Source organism: Alosa pseudoharengus, unplaced genomic scaffold, assembly GCF_046254945.1.
Source record: "Alosa pseudoharengus isolate Yale_2024_CS ecotype anadromous, Long Island Sound unplaced genomic scaffold, YU_APseudo_1.1 YU_APseudo_1.1_scf_15, whole genome shotgun sequence".
Lineage (NCBI taxonomy): Eukaryota > Metazoa > Chordata > Actinopteri > Clupeiformes > Clupeidae > Alosa > Alosa pseudoharengus.
Genome location: NW_027468620.1, coordinates 19,759,395 through 19,771,153, shown reverse-complemented (window position 1 = coordinate 19,771,153; position 11,759 = coordinate 19,759,395). Strand labels below are relative to the sequence as shown.

The 11,759-nt window shown below is 41.5% G+C and overlaps 1 protein-coding gene across 1 annotated transcript in view; it reads right to left on the bottom strand.

Annotated features, from left to right (window-relative positions):
* Positions 1 to 837: 837 nt before the first annotated feature.
* LOC143124354 (lutropin-choriogonadotropic hormone receptor-like) overlaps positions 838 to 11,759 on the bottom strand; it is a 28,105-nt gene continuing 17,183 nt past the window's right edge. The window contains exons 3-11 of the mRNA XM_076285797.1: positions 6,011 to 6,085; positions 5,761 to 5,835; positions 5,598 to 5,669; positions 4,903 to 4,977; positions 4,335 to 4,403; positions 3,428 to 3,502; positions 2,762 to 2,947; positions 2,272 to 2,337; positions 838 to 1,990 (exon numbers count right to left, since the gene is read on the bottom strand). Coding sequence (XP_076141912.1) covers positions 838 to 1,990; positions 2,272 to 2,337; positions 2,762 to 2,947; positions 3,428 to 3,502; positions 4,335 to 4,403; positions 4,903 to 4,977; positions 5,598 to 5,669; positions 5,761 to 5,835; positions 6,011 to 6,085 — 1,846 coding nt within the window. The remainder of the gene's footprint in view (positions 1,991 to 2,271; positions 2,338 to 2,761; positions 2,948 to 3,427; positions 3,503 to 4,334; positions 4,404 to 4,902; positions 4,978 to 5,597; positions 5,670 to 5,760; positions 5,836 to 6,010; positions 6,086 to 11,759) is intronic.

Sequence of the window (11,759 nt, the reverse complement as noted above, 5' to 3'; positions counted from 1 at the left end):
ATGGTTGTTTGTATTCTGGGCTCCAGTGTAGATGACCTGAGTCACCTGACTTACAGAGTTCCTATTTAGTTACCTGCTGTTGTTTTTTTTTTGTGTTGATTTGCCTTCATGACTTGGTGACGAATCAGCAATTTGTCTTAATGTGCACAAATAGTTAAATACTACTATGCTTTCAGTCCGCCCGTTTGTGCATCACTAAACAATTAAACAAATACGTCCTTTAAAGCACCATAATTGGTACCAATTTACCCTGACCTACCATGAACAGCGTAGTTCAGAACAGTTATTTGTGTGTGTGTGTGTGTGTGTGGCTCTGAGGATGTTGTAGAGTTATACATGGCTGACCATGAGCTCTCTGTGGCCCTGGCAGATTAAGGTGGTCAGGTTGTTCTCCAGTATCTCACTGCTGATTGTTAAAAGCTGCTCTTCCGTGGAGGAGGTTTCCCTCTTGCCAGACATGTCTGACTGTAGGCCAGGCAGTGTGTGCTAACAGGGCCTGTGGAAGCCCCATTCATCATGAAAACGAAGACAGACTTCCAAAAACACCTTGGATGTTGTTTCTCAAATGCTAATTTAGCTGTGTGCAAAAGATGTGTGTAGAAAAATGATTAGACTTCTTAGACTTTCCTAAGATTTAGAAAGTCAAGCTAGCTCACCTTATCATGTTTTGTATTTAAGAATCCACAGATGTATGGAACACTGGTCATTTTATCAATACCATATTACAAAAATATTATACAGAAAAAGATAGCTATATACATTGTATTGACAGCACCAACGTAGAAAACATTAATTTCAGTAGATAATGTCCATAGCTTTGTCAGTAGAGGCTCATAATCATGTTGGCCCTTTGTTGAGGAAGCAGCCCTGCATCTTGATGTGGTATGCATAAAACTGTAGAGAGTGGGGCTTCTTGGACGGAGTCTTGCATTTGGGTATACTTGGGTGAGGACTGAAGCCCTTAGCCTGGTACAAACAGGCCTTGTCTTGACAGCAGCCACAGCGGCTGAGCAGTTGGCAAATGTCCTGCCGGAACGCCCGTGTGAAGATGGTGTAAAGGAAAGGGTTGCACAGCGAGTTGATAGGGTAGAACAGGACCAGCAGGATCTTGGAGTGGGAGACGGTGATGAGGGGCATCCACAGCGCCGCTGAAATGGCGAAGAAGGAGATGGGCGCCATGCACAGGAAATTCGTGAAGATCAACACGGCCATTCGCTTGGCGATCTTAGTGTCCCCGCTGCGGCCCGCCAGCTCTGGGTTGCGCACGCTAACATAGATGCGAATGTAGCACGTGCACACCACCAGGAAGGCCACCACGTTAAGCAGGAGCACCATCACCACGTAGCCCTGAGCGGCCGGGGTCTCGATGTCCATGGGCAAGCAGATGCTCACTTTGGTGTAGCTGCTGACGCCCAGTATGGGCAGGAGGGCCACGAGGAGGGAGAACACCCAGCCGCCGGCGATCATCAGGGCTACGTGCCGCAACTTGAGCCTCCGGTCCATCTCCATGGCGTAGGTGATGGTGTGCCAGCGCTCCAGGGTGATCATCGTGAGCGTGTAGACGGAAAGCTCGCTCGCAAAGACCGTGAGGAAGCCGGCCACTTGGCAGCCGGGACCCGTTTGCCAGTCGGTGGCGTGGTTGTAGTACTCCTGGCGCGAGTGGTAATCCATGGCGGCGATGAGGAGCAGGTACAGACCCATGCAGAGGTCAGCAAAGGCCAGGTTGCACATCAGGAAGCGGGACACGGTCAGCTTCTGGTGACTAGACAGCAGGATGAACAACACAGCCAGGTTGCCCGCCACAGCAAATATGGTGACCACCCAGGTGACGGAGCGGAGGAAGCCATAGCCCAGCAGGTCCTCGCAGGGATTGAAGGCATCAGGCTCCGGGGTACATGTGATGGGAGCACTGCTGCTGACACACAGCTCCAGGTCTGGGTAGTAGAAGCTGATGTCATCGGGATCAACCAAACCGTCAGTGGCAGGATCCCTGTGGAGAAGATGATTAGATGTGTCAACAAAAAGGTTATAGGGTATTTCATGAAGTGAATTATTGTATATCTAAAAAAGGAAATGGTGACAACAAATCACTGTTCTACTGTTTGACAAAAGTCACAGACAAACATATGTACATACAGTGAGTAGCAAGAAAAATGCAAGAAATGTAACATGCACTTCTATGGTAAGGGCTTGTAATTGTTTGTATTATTTGCTGCCACCATCCTGGTATTATTTTTTTCAATTCCATCTACAATTAAATAAATTGCTTACATGTCTGCTCCAGCATCTTCATTACAGAGCCTTGTCAGGTTGAAGAAGGCTTTCAGAGGATTTTCTCTGTGAGGAGGAAAAGGGAAGTATTAAGCAGCAGACGGAGTAAAATGTGGAACAATCTAATGCAAAACCAGTTTTTTTTCTCTCACCTTGACTCATAGGATGAGTGAAATTGAAATGTTTGGTAGAAGATGACAAACTAATGAGCCACTAGGTTGTACCAAAATGATACACTTCAAAAATCATAGAACAGGTATTTACAACAGACTTATTTACACCTTTGTGTGTTTATTTGTAAAACAATTGCATAATAATTTCAACATAAAAATGGTCTCTCGTCCCTTTCCCTTGTTTACTGGTGTATTTAGGATCATCTGGGCCTACTTGGAGACCTGTGTAAGCGGTCAGTGGCCTTAGGGACTTGAAGGAGACCTGTGTAAGTGGTCAGTGGCCTTAGGGACTTCCGTGTACGCGGTCAATGGCTCACCTGTTCCGGCGCCAGGTGTGGAAGGCGCAGCAGTGACTCGAGTAGGTGAGCTGGGCCTCCTGTAGGTTCTGTAGGTTCTCCAGTGGGGGCAGGGTCTTAAGAGCAGGTGTGGAACGTGCCGTCAGCTTCTTCACAAGCGTCAAACCACGTGCAGGGAGTGAACTCAGAGCGGTGGAGGACACGTCACTGTACGAAACACACACACACACACACACACACACCATGTACATTATAACCACAGCTATATGTGGGTAGGCTGATGGCCAGAACCTAGGGCAATATGAAATTTGGATAAGGCAGAAACAATGGAGAATACAATAATATGATTCAAACGCAATGCAGAAAACCATCAGGGAGTCATAAATGTAAACTACCAGCATTGCCTGTGGCACTATCTTTGTGCGACCATGGTTATCATTGTTTTTACAGAACCAATGACACTAACAAAGACTTGAATATGACCTTGCCTCCTTTTATGTAACATATTTTTTATAATACTGATTATGAACTCATAACAGGCGTATTCATACAGATTCTACAGTAATAGAATAGAAGAAAAGCGTAATTGGACACAAATTAATTGAATATTCATTGAATATTCAAAAGCACATTTGATGTTCATTGCATCCATGCTGTGTGCATCTCATAAAATCACTATTTCCTTACAGGGCTGTTGGTCCACTTGCTCCCTCAAAGGCATCTTCATGGATTTTGTGAAGATACCGGTTATCTCTCAGAATCCTAAAGAAGAGACACAAAACACAAGCCACAATTACATACAGTATACAAGACATGTCAGAGTTTATATATGGGTCATTCCATATCAGTTCAAACAGCCTTGACATTTCTGGTCTAAATTTCTTCACCATGTACCTTCTTTATAGACTGTTCCACATTCAAAATCCCTTTTGCCAAATGTTTCAATGGGACATCAATGGTTGGTAGGACCATAATTCCAATGTGATTAGAAATCTACACATGATACTACCAGTGTGCAGATTTTTAGGGAAAAAAATGGTTTTGTTGAGAGAGTAAATTATATATAAAAATAATAATTGAAAAGGCATATTAGCAACAATATTTTGCATGATATTCATATGAAATGGGGGATTGAGAAACAAAAAGCTGATGGTGTCAAATCCAATATTTCCGTGCTGAATTGATGTGGAATAACTCATGTGTCTTTTTGTTTATCCTTTACAAATTAGTTTATTGTGGTATTGAGAGTAAAATACCAAATATTCAGATTGAGTTTGAATGAAACAAGTTTTACTCTATAGGTATTTCACTGAAATGCACTAAAGCGTAAAACTTTTCCAACGTAATTCACATGCAATTTAGGTCACTGATAATGTCTGTCTCTGTCTGCGAGTCTTCAGCAAATATTTTGCTTAACTCAGATTTGAAAATCAATGCTTTGTCTGTGTTGATATTTTGTGTTGTGTTGACTATGTGACAAAGATAAGTCATATCTCAGTCACTGTAAAAACATTGATTGACACTCAAATATGAATGTGACAGAGACACTAGAAACTAGAAACTGGAATAGATGGAGATGTTGCCTCGTACTTACAGCGTCTCCAGTCTGGTTCCATTGAAGGCATAAGACTTGATTTCCTTGAATCCATTTCTGACAAGATTACTGAAAATATGACACATAAACTTAAGTAATCAAAGGAACTGTAGATAAATAGTCAGTGTTTGAAATACTAATCTGTATAATGTAATAGAAGGGAAAAGGTAGGCCTAAACCACTGACTGTAGAAACAGATGTTTTCAGACAGACGCATCTCTATATATCTTATGATAACATTATGAGCCTCTTAGAGGAGAAAACAAATGTTTACTGTGATCCAGATATTGTTCAGTTATATTGTATCTCCAGTGTTAATACTGGACCACCTTCATTTTGACTCAACAAAATTGTAAAGAAGGGCTCAAATTAAAACAAGTTTCCTTTTAAGTTTTGATATTAGTATAAGTATATATACTTTTTTGATCCCGTGAGGGAAATTTGGTCATTATATTCACTTACATCTACAAGGCCATAATGATAATTTCATATTAAGTACACGTCATATTAAGCAAGAATATATTTTTTTTATCTTATCTCTTTAAAAAAACCTTTGTAGTGTACTTACATGTAATTGTACTCTGGTATGCCTGAGAAAGCATTTGATGGGATGCTCTCCAATCTCATATTATCTCCTAGCTCTCTGTAAAAACGGAACATGTTCTCCGAGTTCAGTCAAACTGTGTCTTTAAACCAAAGATGTTAAAGATCATTGGGATGATTGGATAACATTTCTGCAATCTTACCAACAGTTTGATCACATTTATTATAAAAATTATAAATAGGCAGTAGCCTACAGTGTTGGTAGCATGGGTGAACCCAGATGAATCTTTGAGCGAAATTGAATTTGCTCAACAGATCCATCTGGCTATCTTCCCAAATGAGCCAATGTGAACCAATCACACCTGCTTATGTGACATCGGGTGGGTTTTATATGGTGACAGTATGCCAAGAAATGCTGTTGAAAACTACCAACGGTTATGCTGTCAGTGTAAAATGACACAGACATTTTCTTTGGAATTTAGTAAACAATCACATTTAAACATTTGTTTACAAGAAAGATGTTTAATGTACTTCCGAAAACATTTGGTAAGAGTTTGGTAAGAATACCAGTTTAAGTAAAATTTCACTGCTGGTTTCTCTCTTAGAAATCGGAAGTGAACAAGGCACTCCCTGTCCAATTCTCAATCTCAATTGTGAATCACTCTGGTGTTAGCCAGGCTACCATAGTGGACTAACAGTCTGTAGACATTCGATACTCACAGAAAGTTTAACTCCAGTGTAAAGATGAAGGAAAGATCAGGAAATTGTGTTATTCCTGTATTACAAATACTCCTGGAAAACAATAGGAGGTACAACAATCAGAAAAGGTGTCATTGTCACATAGCACAAATGTTAAGGAATAAGTAGGCCTAGATATACTTACAAATATCGTAGTTTGGGTATATCAGTGAAGGCTCCACTCTCAATTGACACAAGATGGTTCATGTTCAGTATTGCACTGAGAAAACAAAACAGACCAACTAAATGTTAGATGACCATATATTGGTATGAGATGTGATGTTCTGTTTTTGACCATTCAAAGCAACTGTGTAACAAGTTCCCAACCAGAAACACTGTTGAAACTAAACTTACATATTCGTTTTTGGAAGAGAAGAAGAGTATGAAACACTTACATTTCTGTAAGGGTTTTCAAAGAAAGGAATGCCTGGTGTTTTATCCTTCTGACCGAGTCACTTTGAGCGATTTCTCTAGTGAAGATACAAATAAAATATTAGATACAAAAAGAAGATACAAATGTCACTGACTTTGTCATATATCACCATAATAGTACATAATCATTTACACTGTAGTATTTTGATTGCTTTATTGTACTCTTTTTAGGGTGAAGCAAAGATTACAGAACAAACTAAGAAGCAGATTCTTGGGGCTGACGTGAAACATCAGCCTTCTGCTGCCATGTACTTTGTCATTAATAATAAATAAGACTTTTGTATGGTATTTTAGCTATTCTAGAGTCATAGTAATCAAATTTGTAGATTATATCCTACTCTATAGACAGGGTTAAACATCTATAAGTTTAACTATCTCATTGAAGACACCTGTGTCATGCCCTTTAGTTGTTGGTAGGTGGTCTTATTCAGCTTGCTCTGACACACACACACACAAGCACACACCTACTTTCAGTAAACAATTAACACCATTTCAATTATATCTTGGACTTCCAACCGTCCTTGTGTATTGTAGGCTACCCATCTCTAGTCTCCCTGCATGTCAGCTTTCTGAAGTAATTATCCCAATTAGCTGCTCTCAACTAGTGCACCTCTAAAAAGCAATTACAGAAGAGGCCAATCTTCTGCTCGAAAAGCTTTGTCGGCATTTACGTCACAAATAGGACTCTGTCTGTTAAGACTATTTTAGAGTTGCTTTTTGTGGATACCTCATACAGTGTGACATGGTCAGAGGAGCACCATGGGGCACAGATGTTCTACTGCATTTGTTTTCTCTTGAGAGAGTGATATGAGTTTGAGCTTTGATGAGCACTCCACTTAAGGCTGAGTGAGCTGGACCCAGTGATTTCTGTTTGAAAAGTCAGAGGGCCTGCCCTCAACCCTGTGTCTACAATTGTTTAAAGTGCCCATATTATGAAAAAATCACTTTTTCTGGGATTTGATGTGTTATTGTGTGTCTCTGGTGCTTCCACACGCATACAAACTTGAAAAAAAAAAACACCCATGCTGTTTTGAGTGAGATAAGGGTTTCTGGATGTATCCTGCCTTCAGCCTCCAGCTGGTCAAAATCGGCAAGGCTTTTGACGTCACAAGCCGAAACATTTCAATATTCCCACCCACCACCTCCTTTTAGGGCAATTACGTTATGTGAATATAATGGAAACCTATGGAACTGCATCGAAGTAGGCAGAGAAAAGGATTTATACTTACTAAATCGTTGAACAAACGTAAATAAAAGGCACAAAATAAGGTTGGTGTAAGAGTTATCTGTTTGTTCATGGGATTCATTCTAATTCCATCACTTACATATTTCCTACAACTAGGTGAGATAGCTAAGCTTATGTTGTAGGCTACTGAAGTTCCACTGTTAGATAGCTAGCTAGCAAGCTAACTGTTTTACATAGAGATTATGGTAGGCTAAGTGTTAGCTACGGGCTATACTATGTAAAACGAAGGTGTAGTATATGTTAGGGGATTTTGAATTGGCGTGTTTCAGACGTTGCATAATCAACACCCCACCTCTCCACACCAAGCCTACAAGTTCAACTGTTTATTAAGCCTACATATCTCAGAAAATAATGTAGATACAAGCTTAAACCTTTGCACATAGTTAGGGAAAGTTAGACTTTTTTTCCAGCAATTTGCAAAAAAAATTCTTACCAATAGCTTTTTTTACTATGTGTTCCTATAGGTGTCTAGTAACACCTCCCAATTTATCCACGGCCAAATCCTTGGGGAAACACCTGGAGAGCCCATCAAGTTTGGGGTGCCCGAGGGACTGGGCGAAAATAATGAAAACATTTTGTTGACCAATATTTGCTTTTGAGATGTCTAACTATAGGGGTTTTTAGGGGTGCTGAATCTATCCCAGCCATTAGTCCATAAAAAATCCATAACAAGTGGTTTTATTGAACAATTAAAAAACAAAACTTTCTTAATCAGTTTAGAATTGAACAAACATCATCCCTCAACTCCCCTGCACTTCCTCACTCCTGTTATCTTCTGGCTGGTTGATGTTCTGGCAAGAGTTACCATGACAGTTCCAACAAGCAGAAATACACTTGACTCCTTGCTTTTTACAGCAGCACCTGAGAGTTGCAGCTGACAAACTTCAGAAGGTAGTCTGGTGCAATGGGATCTGGTGTGACTGGCGCATAATCATCCACACTCAAGGATATCTAGTGATGGATTTTGTAGCAGTAGCCAATCTCTGGTCTGGAGATATGCCCGCAGAGAGTGCTATGCTGCACCTCCTGTAGTCGGAGGTAGTTTCTAAGGCTTGACACTAGTTATGTTGTCCTCATGAGTTTTACATGTTGCTCACTGTCCATCCTCAACGTTGGACACTCTTTTCTCTCTCTATCTATCTCTCTCTCACACACACACACACACACATTTATGCACATTGACTATCTCACAAACACATTCACAACCACACACCCACACATCAATGCACATTGACTCTCTCACAAACACATGCAACCACCCACCCAAACACATATGCACACACTTAAAAATAAAGTTCACACCTTCACTGATACTGTCTCTCTCTCTTACACACACACGCACAAATACACACACATGCAAAATGTCCTTTCTCACACACACCAGGGCAGTCGTGGCCCACTGGTTAGCACTCTGGACTTGTAACTGGAGGGTTGCCGGTTCGAGCCCCGACCAGTGGGCCGCGGCTGAAGTGCCCTTGAGCAAGGCATCTAACCGCTCACTGCTCCCCGAGCGCCGCCGTTGTAGCAGGCAGCTCACTGCGCCGGGATTAGTGTGTGCTTCACCTCACTGTGTGTACACTGTGTGCTGTTTGTGTTTCACTAATTCACCGATTGGGTTAAATGCAGAGACCAAATTTCCCTCACGGGATCAAAAAAGTATATATACATATACATAAATTCAGTGTTTCCCATACATTGACTACTCTGTGGCGGGGCGCCACAAAATAAAAATCGGCCGCCACAGATGAATATTCTATGTTTAATTTAATTCAATTTAATTTAATTTAATTTAAATATAAGGTCAAATCCTTGCATTGCCATTGAGCTGCGCTTTTTACGCACGCAGCCTTTCCTTGCCCCGCCCCGCTCTCTCTCGTAGCCCGCTGCCACTCCTCTGCATGTGCATTTAACAAAATATTCACGATTGTTGAAGGATTGTTGTTGCCACATAGAAGCATTGCATAGATAGAAGACGTCTGGCTAAATTGCTATTAAATCCGCTTAGCATCGTGACCATGCTGCGCAAATTTGTTCAAAACTGCTGCATTGAAGTGAACTCTGCTAAGGTGTTATCACAACATAGTAGGCTACATTGAAGAGACTAAACTAAGTTAAGTTATGAAATCAAGCAGTATCTCAAAGCTAACGTTAGAATACTGTTTGGATGTCCAATTTAGAATGCTTAGCCTACTTACAGCTGCTCATTTTATTGACTCTGACACTGAATGTTTGCAAAATCCCGATGTTAAATGGAAAAGTGTTTTCCAAAATTCAAAAGTGCTTGTCCCAAGGAGAAGTACGAACCTTTATTTTAACTATGTAGAAAACGTTATGAATTGCATCCACACATCAGCAGCCTTTCAACTGTGTTACAATTGCAAGGGTTCCCTCAAACGTCTTAAAAAGTGACAGGCACTCAATTAGACCTATACACTACCAAGACGATCTTAATACCCCCCCATTGTCAAAGTCAGCTAGCGCCACAAATTGAATCCAATTCTGTGGGAAACACTGTACATACAGTGATGGCCAAAAGTGTTGGCACCCATGCTAAAGTTGACTGAAAAGAGGAATATAAAATCATCTTTTGGAAATTGATCTTAATGCCTTAAGTGAAAAATGAGGAAATATCTAACCTTTAAGGACACCAATTTTCTTAGTAAATGAATACTGTATCATAAATAAATAAATGTTCTTCCTTAAAATACAGGGGTCATAAGTATTGACACCACTATGTTAAATTCCTATAGAGACAGGCAGATTTTTATTTTTAAAGGGCAGTTATTTCATGGATCCAGAATACTGTGCATCCTGATAAAGTTACCTTGGCCTTTGGAATTAAAATAGCCCCACATCATCACATACCCTTCACCATACCTAGAGATTGGCATGGGTGTTATTTCAGTTAGCCTATTAGCTGGTTTGATTTGCATTGAGCTCAATGAGCAATTAGCCATTTTCCCTCCCCAGTGTCATGTGACTCGTTAGTGTTACAAGTTCTCAGGTGTGAATGGGGAGCAGGTGTGTTAAATGTGGTGTTATCGCTCACACTCTCATACTGGTCACTGGAAATTCAACATGGCACCTCATGGCAAAGAACTCTCTGAGGTTCTGAAAAAAACAATTGTTGCTCTACATATCCATATGTTGTCTTTGGAAAATAGACGTGAGTGATGCCAGCATTGCTGCAGAGGTTGAAGGGGTGGGGGTCAGCCTGTCAGTGCTCAGATCATACACCGCACACTGCATCAAATTGGTCTGCATGGCTGTCGTCCCAGAAGGAAGCCTCTTCTAAAGATGATGCACAAGAAAGCCCGCAAACAGTTTTCTGAAGACAAGGAGACTAAGGACATGGATAACTGTAACCATGTCCTGTGGTCTGATGAGACCAAAATAAACTTTTTTGATTCAGATGGTGTCAAGTGTGTGTGGCGGGAACCAGGTGAGGAGTACAAAGACAAGTGTGTCTTGCCTACAGTCAAGAATGGTGGTGGGAGTGTCATGGTCTGGGGCTGCATTAGTGCTGCACTGGGGAGCTACAGTTTATTGAGGGAACCATGAATGCCAACATGTACTGTGACATACTGAAGCAGAACATGGTCCCCTCCCTCGGAAACTGGGCCATAGGGCAGTATTCCAGAATGATAACGACCCCAAACACACCTCCAAGACGACCACTGCCTCGCTAAAGAAGCTGAGGGTAAAGGTGATGGACTGGCCAAGCATTATTCCAGACCTAAACCCTATTGAGCATCTGTGGGGCATCCTCAAATGGAAGGTGGAGGAGTGCAAGGTCTCTAACATCCACCAGCTCCATGATGTCGCCATGGAGTGGAAGAGGATTCCAGTGGCAACCTGTGAAGCTCTGGTGAATTCCATGGCCAAGAGGGTTAAGGCACTGCTGGAAAATAATGGTGGCCACACAATTACCCACAGGTGGGTGGTTGTGAATGTGTTTGTGAGAGAGTCAATGTGCATAGATGTGTGGGTGTGTGGTTGTGAATGTGTTTGTGAGAGAGTCAATGTGCATAAATGTGTGTGTGTGTGAGAGAGAGAGATAGATAGAGAGAAAAGATTGTCCAATGTTGAGGGTGGACAGTGAGCAACATGTAAAACTCATGAGGACAACATAACTAGTGTCAAGCCTTAGAAACTACCTCCGACTACAGGAGGTGTAGCATAGCACTCTCTGCGGGCATATCTCCAGATCTCCATATCTCCGAGATTGGCTACTACTACAAAATCCATCACTAGATGTCCTTGAGTGTGGATAGAAACAAGGAGAACATGATTATGCACCAGTCACACCAGATCCCATTGCACCAGACTACCTTCTGAAGTTTGTCAGCTGCAACTGTGCAGGCGTCTTTGACACTCTCAGGTGCTGCTGTAAAAAGCAAGGAGTCAAGTGTATTTCTGCTTGTTGGAACTGTCATGGTAACTCTTGCCAGAACATCAACCAGCCA